Source organism: Girardinichthys multiradiatus, chromosome 19 (assembly GCF_021462225.1).
Source record: "Girardinichthys multiradiatus isolate DD_20200921_A chromosome 19, DD_fGirMul_XY1, whole genome shotgun sequence".
In the NCBI taxonomy this organism is placed as follows: domain Eukaryota; kingdom Metazoa; phylum Chordata; class Actinopteri; order Cyprinodontiformes; family Goodeidae; genus Girardinichthys; species Girardinichthys multiradiatus.
Genome location: NC_061811.1, coordinates 14,981,848 through 14,997,158, shown reverse-complemented (window position 1 = coordinate 14,997,158; position 15,311 = coordinate 14,981,848). Strand labels below are relative to the sequence as shown.

The following is a 15,311-nucleotide window of genomic DNA, read 5'->3' as shown; positions in this document are numbered from 1 at the left end:
ACTTTTCAGGCATTTAGTCTGAAATCCAACATGTTAATTTAGGTTTCAGCCTACCTTGAAAGGAGTTGAGGATGGTGAAGATATAGTAGGAGAGAAGAAGCAGAGGACCATGGCTAAGAAAAGCAAACCCCCAGGTGATGCCCAAAAGGCAGAAAAGACCCAGAAGAGAGAAAACACTTTTTTTGGTTGAACTGTTTTCCTGGGTTTTTGTTTGTTTGGAAGCAACGTGTGTGATCTGCACTGCGGTTACTATGAATATGGTTAAAGTGAAGATGAACACAATGCTATAGTAACCAATGTTAACTCCTGTGTGGATTATAGGATCAGGGATCCAGCACCTGAAAGTCATGAAAGAAATGTAATTATTTTAGAGCATGACAATCAAATTTAAAATCCAAAATATAATTAATATTTCCTTACATAGCTACTGAGGTCCCGTTATCATCAGAAACTTCAATGTAGTTATATTTGTTTGAAGCAAGAAGTCCAACCACCACCACAGATGGAATAACTGAACAGATGGAAAAAAAAACATGTTATTTCAGTTTTATAATGCACACTCAACTAACCAATCAGTACTTTAGGCTCTAATCTCTTACCCCATCCTGTGATGCAAATCTTCCACATATAATGTTTCATGTCTGTGGGGATTTTATACAGATTGAAGTAAAGGTGCAAAGCCTGCATGAAGAACCATGTGAATGTGGCCAGCATGCTATAGTGCAGAACCGCTGCCATCGCCACACATGCTGCCATGACCTTCAGGTCAGCAATTGACTCATTTATCAGGAAGCAAAAGTTCAGGACGAACAGGGCAATAAACAGATTCATCAGGATCTTTACAGCTTGGCTGGCTTTATTTTTCCTGTAAGGAAAATTTGTTTGTGTTAGGAAAATGCTGCGGAGAAGCATCATTAAAATCAAAAGAAGAGCTTTTAATATTTTTACCTTATGAGAAAATGCATAAAGAGAGCCACACCCAGGAAGAACATCGACATGCCGCAGCCGGCTTTTGTGATTTGTGTCAGGGTTTTCAAGTCAGAGGAGCTGATCTTCCCATTTTCATTGGATGACTGGTTTCAAACAGAAAAATTTATTTGATAAAACTGAAAAATTTGGAACATTCAGAAGTTGCAAAACCTGCATAAAGGTTTCTTACCATGAGAATGGCAAAAAAGGTAAGGTGAGAGCAATGGCAAGTGATGCTGCCATTGGCCTCGTTTGTTAGGCAGCCATCTGTGATCCATTTTTCCTTGCTACCTGGTGGACAGTTGTAACACAAGGCAAGAAGATGAGACTGGATGTTTTTACTTTAGTAGGTGATTTGGTGTCATTCTTAAAAACTCAATTATTCATGTAATAATGATCCATACATAAACATTTATCTCAAATCAATACATTCATAAATAAAAGTTCTAAATTATTAAGAGTGAACAGAATATCTTCATACTTCCAGAGGTTTTGAAAAACATCCAGTTCATCCATTTTTAAATAATACTTTTATTCCAACATCATTCTTGCTCTAAACACACTCTTGAAAAGCAGTACACAATCAATATTTTTTTCGTTATTAATTTGATCATTTCTACTGAAATAATTGCCATCTTTGCCTGACTAAGGAAAAAAATAGTAATTGTCCTTTTTCTTATTTCTTTTACCATATGAAAAACAAAAAATAAATACAGTAAACAAACACATTATTCTAAAACATTGTAAAAAACAATGGAAAATAGTCTTTCACTGAATGAAAATGACATTTATCTGAAACTGCAGGATTAAAAATAGACACAAATGTAATAACTGCAAAAATTCCATTTAAAATTTGTCACTGATGCTAATTAAGCATTCCCCTATACAAGTTTTACATCAGACCCAACTTTAAAATAATTTCTCCAGGGTGTATTATTGTCCTTTTTCTCTGCAACTTGCCTCCACAAAACATTTTGTACCTGATACAAAACAAAAACAACTAAACTGTCACCTGAAAGCTGTTTTTGTACTTTCGAAATGAATCAAGCCGTGTCCTCCTTCTTGCTTTGGCAACAACATAACACTTTGAAGTTTCCAATGCAGTCTACCCCAAACAAAAAAGTTTAAAAAGAGTCTGTAATTTGATTAACAAGTTAGAAGGAGGTTCTGAATAGCTAAACAATGCAACCCCTGTAAGACATTTGTGGTAAAAGCCAATGTAATGTCTTTAGCCTACCCTCCATCAGCTCAAAATGTACTTCCCAGTTTTTTCATAACCTCCAACTTCCTTTAAAACCATTTTTACCCACTTTAATTTATCAGGAATTTGGGTCCTTTTTGTCCATGTACCTATTAACAAAGCTTTACTCTTAGTCCAATTTTTTTTGGATGAGGAAATTCTACGAAAAAATGCAATAATCTCTGTTAAAATAAGCACATCTGACTCCCCTTTAACAGCCACAGCAATATCATCCGCAGATGCAGAAAACTGAAATGTAAAGTAATTCCATTCAGTTGTACTTTAGGTGACCTTTTTCTAATGTAACATAACAAACATTAATGTTTAAAGAATACAGTGTAACTGACATTGCACAACCTTGTCGAATACCTTTCCTTACATTAAAAGGAGCACTTAAACCGCCATTGACCTTCAAAACACCCTCAATGTCAAATTACAGATATTCAAATAGTTTCAAATCAGTTGTATATTATTGATCTGCGAGGGATACAGAAAAACTGATTACTAAAGCTAATCATGCTAAAGAAACATAATTCTCTTTATGGTGAGCCCATGAATACTGCTAACGTTTTCATATCTCTTGCTCCATTGAGATTTAAAGATGAGATTTTAAAGCTACTCGTAGCCCCACAAAAAGGTTTCATAATAGAAAGAAAACACAACATCTTGTCAACTGTTTTTTTTTTTTTTACTTTCTGAAGCATCATTTAATCAAAAGCTCTAATTTTCTTCATCAGTTTTCAAAGTCTATACAGTTCAGTGTCACTTAAGCCATCAGCAGTCCTTTGTCTTATTAAGTGATTAGCTGAATCAGCAAATACATCTATATCAGTGAAATAATCATTCACAACAACAACATCAATTTTTCTTTTTGAACTTCTGAACTGTTCAGAATTGTAGCTATTAGTTCTCTGACCATCAGGAATAGAGCAGTCAGAGGTCTCTATCACTATCAGAATCAGATAAAGCGTTTTACTCATTTTCTCTTCCACCCTTTTACTTTACCTGTATCTTTTTAGGTTTTACTCCTTTATATTCAGTGATTTTCTCTTAGTGTTTGGTACTTTGAAAACACCTATCACTTCTAATCATTAGTTAATCAAAAACCATTTTCTCTTGCACTCTTTGTGTAGTCATTTGGTTTACTTCCTCACACACTTCAGCAGAAGTAGAGAAAACCTCGTAGTTTTTAGGGTTGTTTAGTTTATACTCTAAAACATTTGGCTCCCTTTGCTCCCATGCAGTAACTGTTAAAGCCTATTTTCCCTGCAATTTCCACTGAAATGTCTTCCCCAGCACCATCTGTCAAAACCCCTTACTGCAAATAAATTACTGGTTTGTCTTCCCTTACGTTTTTAAAAACCTGTACGAGTTCATTCTCTTTTTGAACTTTTTTAGGGCAATTACAAACTAAATGCCCTGACTGCATCCAAAAGATTACATCCTTTCTGTTGTTGCATATAGTGTAATCACATCTGTCACCTTTAAATTTCATTACCACGTTCAGCTCCTCATGTTAATTTTTTAGAATTATATCCACTTGTCTTCTACATGAAACAACATGCTTGAACTTTGCTGATTTGCATCCCAATGGAGCATTTTCAAAGCTGACATGATCTGTCCATGACATGATGATTCTTTCGGCAATACATCACTGATGAAAGGATTAGACAGGATGATACTTTTTGTGGGGTTCACAAAGTGTGCGTGTTTCTCAGAAGAATTACCTTCTCAACTACACTATTCACATTGTCAATAGAATCCAGAAAAAATAACAACCGCATTATTCATCCTGGAAGCTTCCTTCACACTTTCACATCCAACAAGCTCCCTTACAGCCAAACCACATTCTTCAACCGAAATATCCACTCCAACCGCTATTTTAATACCATATTGATGGAAAAGGCTCCTGAAACCTTCAGATCTATAAGTTCTTCAGGCCATCACACCCAGCTAAGTGCGTGGTGCTGCCAAAACAAACCAGAGAAACGCAGGTGAAAGAAAGTTGTGCTAACAAGAAAAGCCACTGTAAAAAGTAATGTTCTTCAAACCATTTGAAAATCTCACATTCTCATTCTCCTCTCCACACATGCAATAGATGCTCATTCATGCCTAAAAGAAAGTACTCTAGATGGCATGTACTAGCTTTTCATTCGAAGGAAGACTTTGAAAGTAAGTGTTTCACTGATAAATTATAGGAGCTGATCCATCAAAGCAGGCTACATTTGTCTTAAAGATACAGGACCCAGCTTTATCTTTCATTTAAAAGATCTGGTAAAAGAATGCATTATTTTGAAGAGAAGGCATGGATTTATTGAGAAATAAATTCCTAATCACCCTGATGAGTAAAATCAGCTCATATCTTGTAGTGACATTCTGAAGCCTGTATTTCTATACTAGAGTCTTTCAAAAATTGTACAGTATTATCAAAAAAAAAACACCTACCTTCTTTACTCTTGCCATCCCATGATATACAAGTGGCATTAAATTCAGTCTGTAATGAAATGGAGAAGGAAAAAATATCAGAATACAGACGGCAACTGAATGCAAATATGAAAGTACTCTTTTTTACCGTATTCACATTACTGAAGTGGATATTGATGGTTTCTGAGAGGTTGGAAATATTTGCTCCCATTTCAATCCCCAGCATTTCGTTGTTGAAAAAGAAACTAGTTTTGTTAAGCTGTTGAGAGCAAAGAAACTGCTATTAATCAGTCCTAAGTTTTACAAAAATAATGTGATGGTTTTACCTTCTCAATTTCTGGAAAAAGCAAAACCCCAGCAAAAGAGCCATTTCTTTTTACAGCCAATTCACTGGCTTCTTTAGGAAAGTGAACCGCTTGTTTGATGCATGTCCCCACATCAGAATTTTTATTGAGAATCTATCACAAGCAGAGAATAATTAGAAAAACTCATGTGATGTATCTTTTTTTAATATGCTGTTATTGTTCTGTCACGAAAGACATCTACCATTAGATCCCCACTTGAATGAAAGCCAAAGTCCATGTTTGTCTGATTTTGTTGTGGCAGTCTAGAAATGACCCCAGTAATGTTCCCAAGTTTGATGGCTGCTGTGCTGGCATTGCCCATCAGGTCCAGTATGGAACTCAGATTCTTCATTACATTTCTGCAATAAAAGTTATTTTCAGTAAACTATAACATTTTCTGACAATGCAAGTTGGTTTACCATAAATAATAATATAATATAAAATAATATATTTACGCTGCTTGCTCCAAGTTCAGAGGATGGTCTGGGGCTGGGAAAATTAGGGTTTTCTCTGGTTTATTTTGATCATTTGATAACAAACTTGACTGGTTATAAACAAAAAAAGGATGTTTTTAGCTCAGAATGGGAAATGTCAGTAGCATACTATAGCATTGAAGTGTAAAAGTGTGTTATGTAATTTATCTTACTGTGAAAATACTAAAAAAGGTGAGATGAGAGCATTTACACTGGACTTTATACCCAGTTTGAATTGTTTTGCAGCCGCTTGTGGTCCACTCTGGAGAAGATCCTGCACGGCAGCAGAAACACAAAGCCAAAAGATGAAACTGAACTTAATCACATTAATAAGTGGTACATGTTTGTGAAGGGCCTTTATTTCCACACAATGCTGTCCAGCTAGTGACAAAAGGTTGTGGATTTTGCTGCTGGGAGGCAAAATGAGCCTAAAATTTGAATAGAAAGTTTGCTCGTTAAATTAATTGTGACCACCCGCATAGCACAGGTTGGTGCTTCTTGTTGAATAAAAATCAAAAGTTTAAACATGTCAGCTAACAGAACACATACATTTACAAACAACTGTGCTGTTCTACTACACTTACCTGTACAATAGTCTTACAATAAAAAAGATAACAATGACACAGTTTCTTTCATCTGCTTGCCTTTACTGGGTACCTACAGCTGGTCTCCTGCCGTGGCAGCCAGGCTGCAGCTGCTGCCGCACAATTAACATGAACCTACAGTTTATGTAGGTATGTTTAAAGTTCAAGGAAAAGCATTTATTATCAATGACAGGTACGACGAGCTAGAGAGCCTACGTGTAACCACCCGAAACATTCCCAGACACACAGCAGCTGTTAAGCTTTGAGCTTTGAAGGGAACTGTTGCTTTTGTCTTTTCTTCATAAAATAGGGCTGCACAAAATTAGGAAAATATGTAATTGCTATCCAATTGATTAAAATTGGGATGACAAATTAGTTTATGCCACATTTTTCTTACTGTTTTCTTTCTTAACCAGTACACTTTGTCCCCAGCACTCTCTGTGAGCTATAGTATACAAGTATACATCAGATGTGGGCATTAAGAGCAATTAGAGTCAATCCAACTCTTCATATCTACTGCTGAGATGCACCCAAGAAATGAGTCAATCCCAAGTAAAGGCATGAATGTTCCAAGTCGAACATATTTCTATACAAAATAAAAAATATTTCTATGTAGCCAACTGAGACATTGCAAACATGATCTTACAAAAGTATATGAGTACAATCAGATTACTAAATAGCAACTCAAATTATTTATACAACTGCATAAAAATACATTTTAAAATCAAATTTGTTTTGTAAGACATTATTACGGTGCTGCTATCTGCCAGCTTGGATGCATATCCACACATAATAATCAGGGCAAATCAGTCAGTCTGAATAAGGGAAGTACAGGGAATATTAAATGGTTGAATTCACCCTACTTTTATTAGAACCATCGGAAATAAAATTCCAGTGCAAGGTTAGCAGACTGCACTGCTCACCATCTGTCTGTCTGTCTTTTTTTACATTGGAGTAAAAAGCTTTGACTTTGAAGAAAAGAAATTATAAATATATTATTTTTCAGCATAATAGTGTCATCAAACCTAAACAATACCACTGAAGCACTGCAAGCATTGCATTTATGAGATATAAATGAAACCTATATAATAAAGAAAAAGAAAACATTTTCTGTCGGTTCAACACCTGCTTGACATAAAGGGGAGGTGGAGAAATTGATACATAGTTTTTTTTGCTTTGTTGTTTTTATTTTTTAAACAAAAAATACTTTCATTATGACTTCACGGAAGAGATCACGGTTGCTCTCTATCTTAACTGATCACCCTCTCAGGATTTCGTTGCAATAAATGTTTTTGTACATTGTACACTTTAATACGTTCAATGTTCATCTGTTTTTGGGGTGAAAATTATGCAACATTTATTTTCCTTCTCATTAACTGATTCTAAATCCAAAGTTAGACGCTACCAGGACCTTCAACAAACTGAAGTAGAGATTTTTTGGAACCCTTGAAAGGCAAGTCGGTTCCTAGAAAATAAATAGCCTGACTGACCCACAAGGTAGGCACCCTCTTTTTTTTCTACTGCTGAGATTCGGGGGTCAGAAGATGACAAATCAATGGGGATTATAAAATTTTCAATCCTTCACTATTTTTCATTAGGTGGTTGAACGTAGAATTCCAGGCTGTGAAACTCTTTCCTCAAAATCCTGTAATAAAAGTATAGTTCAGACAAAAGTTAAAGCTTAAATCAGCTCAATTGATTTACCAGAAACTATTTGTTTTGTGTGTGATTAGACTTTAGCGTGAATAGCAATAAAACATAAACTTTCAGGATAGTTTTTATCAATGTTTTTTTTTTTTTTACACAGGACAGTTAAATAAATACTCATGCGACATGATGAGAATTGTGATTAAAAGGGTAGATATACACTGCTCAAAAAAATAAAGGGAACACTCAAATAACACATCCTAGATCTGAAAGATCTAACCCTAGGGCCATGCTGCCCTCCAAAGAAATGCCACTCCACACCATTACTGACCCACTGCCAAACCGGTCATGCTGAAGGATGTTGCAGACAGCAGATCGCTCTCCACGGTGTCTCCAGACTTTGTCACATGTGCTCAGTGTGAACTTGCTTTCATCTGTGAAGACCACAGAGCACCAGTGGCGAATTTGCCAATCCTGGTGTTCTCTGGCAAATACCAAGCGTCCTGCATGGTGTTGGGCTGTGAGCACAACACCCATTTGTGGACGTCGGGCCCTCATACCATCCTCATGGAGTCGGTTTCTAACCGTTTGTGCAGACACATGCACATTTGTGGCCTGCTGGAGGTCATTTTGCAGGGCTCTGGCAGAGCTCCTCCTGTTTCTCCTTGCACAAATGCGGAGGTAGCGGTCCTGCTGCTGGGTTGTTGCCCTCCTACGGCCTCCTCCACATCTCCTGGTGTACTGGCCTGTCTCCTGGTAGCGCCTCCAGGCTCTGGACACTACGCTGACAGACACAACAAACCTTCGTGCCACAGCTCGCATTGATGTGCCATCCTGGATGAGCTGCACTACCTGAGCCACTTGTGTGGGTTGTAGAGTCCATCTCATGCTACCACGAGTGTGAAAGCACCACCAACATTCAAAAGTGACCAAAACATCAGCCAGAAAGCATAGGTACTGAGAAGTGGTCTGTGGTCCCCACCTGCAGAACCACTCCTTTATTGAGTGTGTCTTGCTAATCGCCAAAGATTTTCCCCTGTTGTATTTTCCATTTGAACAACAGCATGTGAAATTGATTGTCAATCAGTGTTGCTTCCTAAGTGAACAGTTTGATTTCACAGAAGTTTGATTTACTTGGAGTTATATTGTGTTGTTTAAGTTTTCCATTTATTTTTTTGAGCAGTGTACATTGTTTTAGAAATTCTAAGGGTGTTTAAATAACAAAAGTACATTTGTGTTTCTGTGTAATGCAAAAGACAACTTGAATTCCATTCTATCCTAGGATAAATATTTCACTTTAGTGTAAAGAAAATAGCTCTGAAAAACCCATTCATCAGCAACTTATTTCAGATATACTTTCTTGAGTAAAATGTGCTAAAATTTAGATGACTAATACAGATGACTAAATCCTGACTAAAATTAAATTATATTTTAGTGAAAATACAATGACTAAATATAAATTAAAATGGATTGTCAAAATGAACACTGCTAGTTAATCACTTTATGTTTGTGTGATAAATACATTTTAGGTGTAAAAAATAAAACATAATTATGTTTCTTCCTTAAATTAATGATAAATATAGTTTAGTAAGAAGTAAAATAATTCCTTCTCACTGATGTTTGAAAGGTTTTAAGACTGACTTGGATTGATTTTATGCAAAACAATACAGTTTGCTGCTTAAATATATTTAATGAAAAATATCTGTAAAACCTGGGGTCAACTCAGCAAAAATATTGCAATAACATTTTAAAACCTGACCATTAACCTTAACAAGCTTACCTTTCATAGTTTGACCATTCCATGACATGCATGTGGCTTTTAATTGATTCTGTATCAGGATAAAACAAAAATAAAAATACGTGTTACATATTCTGCCTAACTAAACAATATTATGAAACTTGTTACCATCTCTTTACCATTGTTGCATCCTTGTACTGAATGTCAATGGTGTTGGACAGATTGACAATGTTTGTTCCCATTTCAATTCCCAGCACTTCATTTTTGAAAATGTTTGAGTGATTCTGTTAAGAGTAAAATACGGTTGTGATTTTTACAATATCTAAAATCAAAAACAAAACGAAAACCCCCATCATAATCAGCATAAATTTAATATTACCCAATTCAATCCTGGAAAAAGCAGAACTCTGACGTAACTTTCATTGTTTTTTTGTGCCATGTCAATGGCTTCTTTTGGAAGGTGAATTTCTCTGCCAAAGTCGTACACCTTATTGTGATTATCACCGAGCACCTATTATAAATAGAAATTGTCAAACAAGCTCAGGTAACATAATTTTTTCTTTTTTTTTTTTTTGTTAACTTAAGCTACGGTACATACTTTTGCATTTCCACTTGATTCAAAGCCAAAATTCATGTTAGAATTTGTTTGTAGTTTTGCAATCACTCCAGTGACATTGCCTATTGTGATGGCTGCTGTGCTGGCATCGTTCATAATATTAATATAGTGACTCAGGTTGCTCATGATAGTTCTGCAATAGAAATATAATTACATATAATTACATTCAAACTTTATGACATACATGTATATAACATCAACAAAGCATAGCTTTCATTCAGAGATGTTGAGTGATTTTTATGTTATTGTTGTTATTAAATAAGATATTTACACTAATTCCGTTGGAAACAAAGGGTGGAATAAGGTGTTGATAAAGGTCAGCTCTGGTTCAAATGAAGTCTTTGGTTTCAAACAAAAGAATATATTTAGTTCTCTTGCACAAAATGTCAACAGAAGCCTTATTAATTAGAAATAACAGAAATCGGCTCACAATGACAACTGCAAAAAATGCATGATGCGAGCATCGGCAGGTGATTTTGCCATTTGTGTGATTTGTTTGGCAACGATCTGGCGTCCAGGTTTCATTATCGACTAGTGGACAGTAGTAACACAACACAAGACAATAAAACATGACACAGAATCAGATTAGCGAGAAATATTGATATCAAAAATCATTTAGCACATTTATTTCTGTGATATGACTACACACATGTGGCCAATCAGTGTTTAAAAGTTGTTCTGAAGACCAACTTGTATCCATTTTAAAGTAGCAGGTGGCTGCCTTACTGCAGTTGAACATTTTCATATTTTCATATTCTTTTTTAAATAGCAATTAGTTTTATTTCATTTAGACTTTGCCCTTTAAGCTATCGCTAGTAGGTTTATCCCTTCGAGTGCAGCCATAGTCCCCATGCAGCTGAACTTTAATGAGGGAATTCATCACTCATTATCCCAATACACATTGGCCATTCAGCTTAGCTGTATCAAAAGTGGCATGCTTCAAAGATGTGACAGGACTGGATTTTCCACAATGTTACAATGTTTTTCTTGAACCTGGATTAAAAAAAAAATTTCTAACAGTTTTAATCAGTGTTTCTTACCTTTGCCGTCCCATGACATACAGGAAGCACTAGCATTACTCTGGAATAGATAATAAGAAACCGAAAGAAAAAAAGAATATGAAAATTTAAAATTTAAGTACACGTTCTGTCTAAATAACATTTATTAGGAAAGTCCTAAACATATCTTTACCATTTCCACATTGCTGTAGTGAATGTCTATGGTTTGTGAGACATTTGCTCCCATTTCAATCCCCAGTACTTTATTGTTCCAAAAATGACGTTTTGACCTAAACTGTTGCAAGAGAAATATAGTTTATTTTTAATTATTATATTGATCTTTACCAAAACTAACATCACATCAACTCTGTCCTTACTTTGGGCATCCCTGGAAAAAGCAGAACTCCAATGTATGTGTCATTTGTTTTTTCTGCTTTTCCTGGAACTGCAATTTTCAGAACAATGTCCATCTCGACATTGGTTTCCTGCAGAATCTTGGACAAAGAGAGATCGGTATTAACAAGAACTACATCTACATATAAATTCTTGTTATTCTCTTTCTGTTCTCAAGTCATGTGAAGCTGGGTACTTTGACCTCCCCACTGGATGCGAAGCCAAAGTTTAACGCAGTCTGGTGTTGATTCTGTTGTGGCAGTTTAACGATCGCTCCGGTGACATCACCTATTTTTATCAATGCTGTTGTAAAAGTTCCCATCTGGTCCTGGTAGAAGCTAAAATTATTCATGATATCGCTGTAATAAAAAACAAAATTGATTAGGGCAGCTCTTAGTGACCTTCATCCTTGCAATATTACCATTAATAACAAGTATTTACACTGCTTCCTGTAGAGTCATTGTTTTGTTGGATGGTTCACAAGTGACAATTTTTACACAAGATGTTATTTTAGATCCAAACTCAAACATGTACTTAACAGCACCTGCGAATTAAATCACAAGCACAAACACGCACACACTAGTGAACACATTGTGTTAAGAAAATGTTTACTAAGATATAATTTGAAATTAAAAGTAGAATACCTTGACAAGTCTTTGCATTATCAGGCTGATTTGGACATGGGTAATCCAGGCTCATTCTAATGTTTCTGCCACCTGAAAACAGAAGAAAACAAGAAACCATGTTAAGAGCTATAATTGTTTATAGTTAGAGATTAGCAGGAGGTTGTAGTTACCTGGCTTTAAGCAGTTGTCAAGGTAAAGTATAAACTCTGAAGAAGAATAAAACATGCAAACAAAATAGATTATGAGATGGTATTCGGTGTGTGAGGCAATAAGGAACATGTAACTTTTTAACCAGTAGGGGGCAAACTCGCACTACTTCATTTTGGTGGTAGAGCCATCATTATTACCTGTTGAGTTGCGGAGCTCTGATAACGTGCATGAAAAATTGTTCATTGGCTTTAGTAACACCACAATGTCATGTTTGAGTAGAATCCCTTCATTCACAGTCAGACTGTAAGGGCTGCTGTCAAGCCAGTCTATTTTGGTGCAGGAGAAATCTTTACTGCTACAACAATCTGGAAAAAAGAGCCCTTATCATTTAAAGGTCTAGATGGAAAATTAGCTACATCCAGGAAGCAGATATTAAGACATTAGACTGCTGTACCTGCATTAGACTGGTTCGTCTGGATGTTGAAACAAACCCGAGTTCCATTTTCTTCTTGAAAGACAACATCTGAAAAACAGAAAGCAATAAAGTGAATAAACAAAAACTGAAAAATATTTATCTGGGAACATAAAGATAAACTAAAGAACAAGATTAACTATATAAGGTTTTCTTATATATTTTGATGTCAGGAGTCCCTTTTTTTTTTACACAATGAATCCAAGCTCACCTGATGGAAAAGTAGAATTAACTGGAATTTCTTCAGTACTGAGAAAAAGTAGGTTTTTGGGCCTCTGTTTTTTCATTGTGCCTGTAAAAACATAAAATAATTTAAAAAGAATGAACTCAAATACATAAATACTGACAAAATGAACTATAATATGTATTTTTTAAAATGCCCACAAAGCTTTTGTTACTTACCTGAAGCTTCACAAAAGTGGTACTGAAGCAAAATCCCACAGAAGAGAACAAATATCTTCAAAACCAGCATCCAGCGATGATTTATGACCGACCGTGACATTTTCAAAGAGGTGAGCAGATGATGGGAGCATGAAAATAGACCACAAATTGAGAATATATGTAGGCTCTTTCTGAGTCACATATCACTTTGCGGTTGCTTCTGTTGCGCTGCTCAAATGGTTTCTGATTCGTCCACCGTTACCACAAGACATCTTTTGTGGCGTCATAACCATTTTATCTTATTTGACTTGCAAATAAAGAATGACTACAGAGCGGAAGCCATTTTACAGATGGTCCTTTTTGTTACCGACTAAAGGAAGTATAATATGTAAACACATTTTTTTTTTTTTTTTTTGTCATTTAAATGTTTTAATTTTGATTTGTATATTATTAAATATCTCCTAGCAAACCAATATTATTTTTCAAACTAATGCATGAAAATTTGTTTGTGCTTTTGTTAATATTTTACTTGTTTGTTGATCATGTGAAAAACATTTTCAAAAGTTAACAGATGTGGACTAAATGCAGGTTTGTTTCTAAAAGGTGAGCAGATTGACGTCTGTTATAATTTAATTAAAATAAAAAAAAACTCGCAGAAACAAAAAAAAAAAAAATGTTGCCTTGATTCTTATATACGATTGTGTACTGGCTCATGAACCCTTGGTAAAGTGCCCTATTATTATCATAGATGCTGACTTTTTTTTACTTTTTCTCAGTAACACTTTGATTTTAATACACTGGAAGGTGAGTAGAAAAGCAATGGAAATGTGTTTTAACTGTTATCAAAGTTTTTATTTACACTTTTGTAAAAAGAAAAATGGTGTAAAAAAAATTAAATGGAAATCTTTCAGCACCAGAAGAGCAAGGATGAAACACGTGCTAAAAGGAAAAAGCAACTGTTCATAAAATAAGACTGAAATGTTACAAAATAAATTTACATAAAAAGTTTCTGTTCAAAATAATAAGAGCTATATAGTGACTGATGCAAACACTCTTTTATTAACATTCACGGTAAAATAATGCTGCTTTTGCCTATCAACATGCCTAAAGTATACAGTCCCAGCCTGCCTCTCACTCTGCCTACTTGGTGATGTCTTAGAAGAGGATATGGAAACAAAAAGAAGCCACACTCTTTTTGAGGTTCTAAGCATTGCAAAACAAAAAGCACAACAATATTTCAACAATAACTGGAAGAATAAAAATAGATTAAATACTATTTCATTTAAAATGTGTTATTTTGTTTCTATAAAGAGAATATCTGCTTGTAAGAAAAAACAACGGAACAAATTTGAATTGGTTTGGTCTCCAACAATTAAATCACTGGTGTAGGGGGTATGGGTTCTCCTGCCTCAGAATCTGGGCCTGAGGGGTGTGGGCCGTGCAGTCTCTTGGTGGACTGGGCATTTGGGTGCTGCTCAGGGACCCCCTGGCTTGGTCAACGCTGTATTGGTGTGGGTACAGGTGGGTAAGTTGGGGAGCTATCCCCCAGTGTGAATCGTGTCGACAACTTGGTGCAAAACCGTGACACATGCAGGTAACTAGCTTCTCCATATGGTATTGAGATACGAGTCTGAAGGAAACATTTTTCTACTCATTAAGTAAGATAATGAAAGACAAGTGAAACAGATAAATCCTTTTAAAATTACATTTTCATTTTAGTAAATTTAATAACACACAAGGCAGGCCTTATATGTGAAATTATTTTCCAAGCTATTTTCCGATTTCTTTATTTCAAGGCTTAAACTTGAATATTATCGTTAAAAAGTTTACAGTCATAAAATTTTTAGTAACTCTGCAAATGTATTTTTGGATGTTTTATACTATAGGAAACTGTAATATAATGGTGCTTTTGAAAAGTAATGTTATGATCAATTAATGTTTGTATTGTGTTTGTATCTTAGTCTATTTTTGTGTTGGACATCTAGAATTATCTCTGCTAGATTTTTCCCCAGGGTTTCATGTATATTTGTTGAACTCCATTCATGTTTATTAGTCTCACTCCCTCAGCTCCCTGCTTTCATTGTGCCTCAGCTGTTCCACATTTTCTCCTGATTACTCATACCTGGTTTCTTTGTCATCTTCAACTCTTTCCTCAGTATATAAACTCACTGGTTGTCATTTCTCATTGCTGGCTTCCTTCCTTCCTTTGGACTGCCTTTTGTTCCATTACTTTGTTTCTCTGATTGCTGCATGCGT

General features: G+C 35.4%; 1 protein-coding gene across 1 annotated transcript; it reads right to left on the bottom strand.

Annotated features, from left to right (window-relative positions):
- Positions 1-416: 416 nt before the first annotated feature.
- Positions 417-11,779, bottom strand: LOC124855601. The gene is made up of 19 exons (XM_047345572.1): positions 11,623-11,779; positions 11,411-11,527; positions 11,227-11,328; positions 11,076-11,115; positions 10,452-10,566; positions 10,018-10,168; positions 9,799-9,930; positions 9,599-9,703; positions 9,462-9,510; positions 5,624-5,724; positions 5,433-5,521; positions 5,180-5,336; positions 4,960-5,091; positions 4,782-4,892; positions 4,655-4,703; positions 1,160-1,260; positions 949-1,073; positions 600-865; positions 417-511 (listed from the first exon to the last, which is right to left on the bottom strand). Exons 1-19 carry the CDS (start codon positions 11,776-11,778, stop codon positions 417-419), a joined length of 2,193 nt encoding a protein of 730 aa, XP_047201528.1. The 5' UTR covers position 11,779.
- Between the last annotated feature and the right edge of the window lie 3,532 nt (positions 11,780-15,311).

Coding starts and splice junctions, on each gene's coding strand:
- LOC124855601 (XM_047345572.1), bottom strand. CDS start 11,778: ATGAATAATTTTAGCTTCTACCAGGACCAGATGGGAACTTTTACAACA. Junction 11,116..11,226: donor ACTACAGCAATGTGGAAATG/GTAAAGATATGT, acceptor TATCTATTCCAG/AGTAATGCTAGTGCTTCCTG. Junction 9,511..9,598: donor AGTACAAGGATGCAACAATG/GTAAAGAGATGG, acceptor ATCCTGATACAG/AATCAATTAAAAGCCACATG.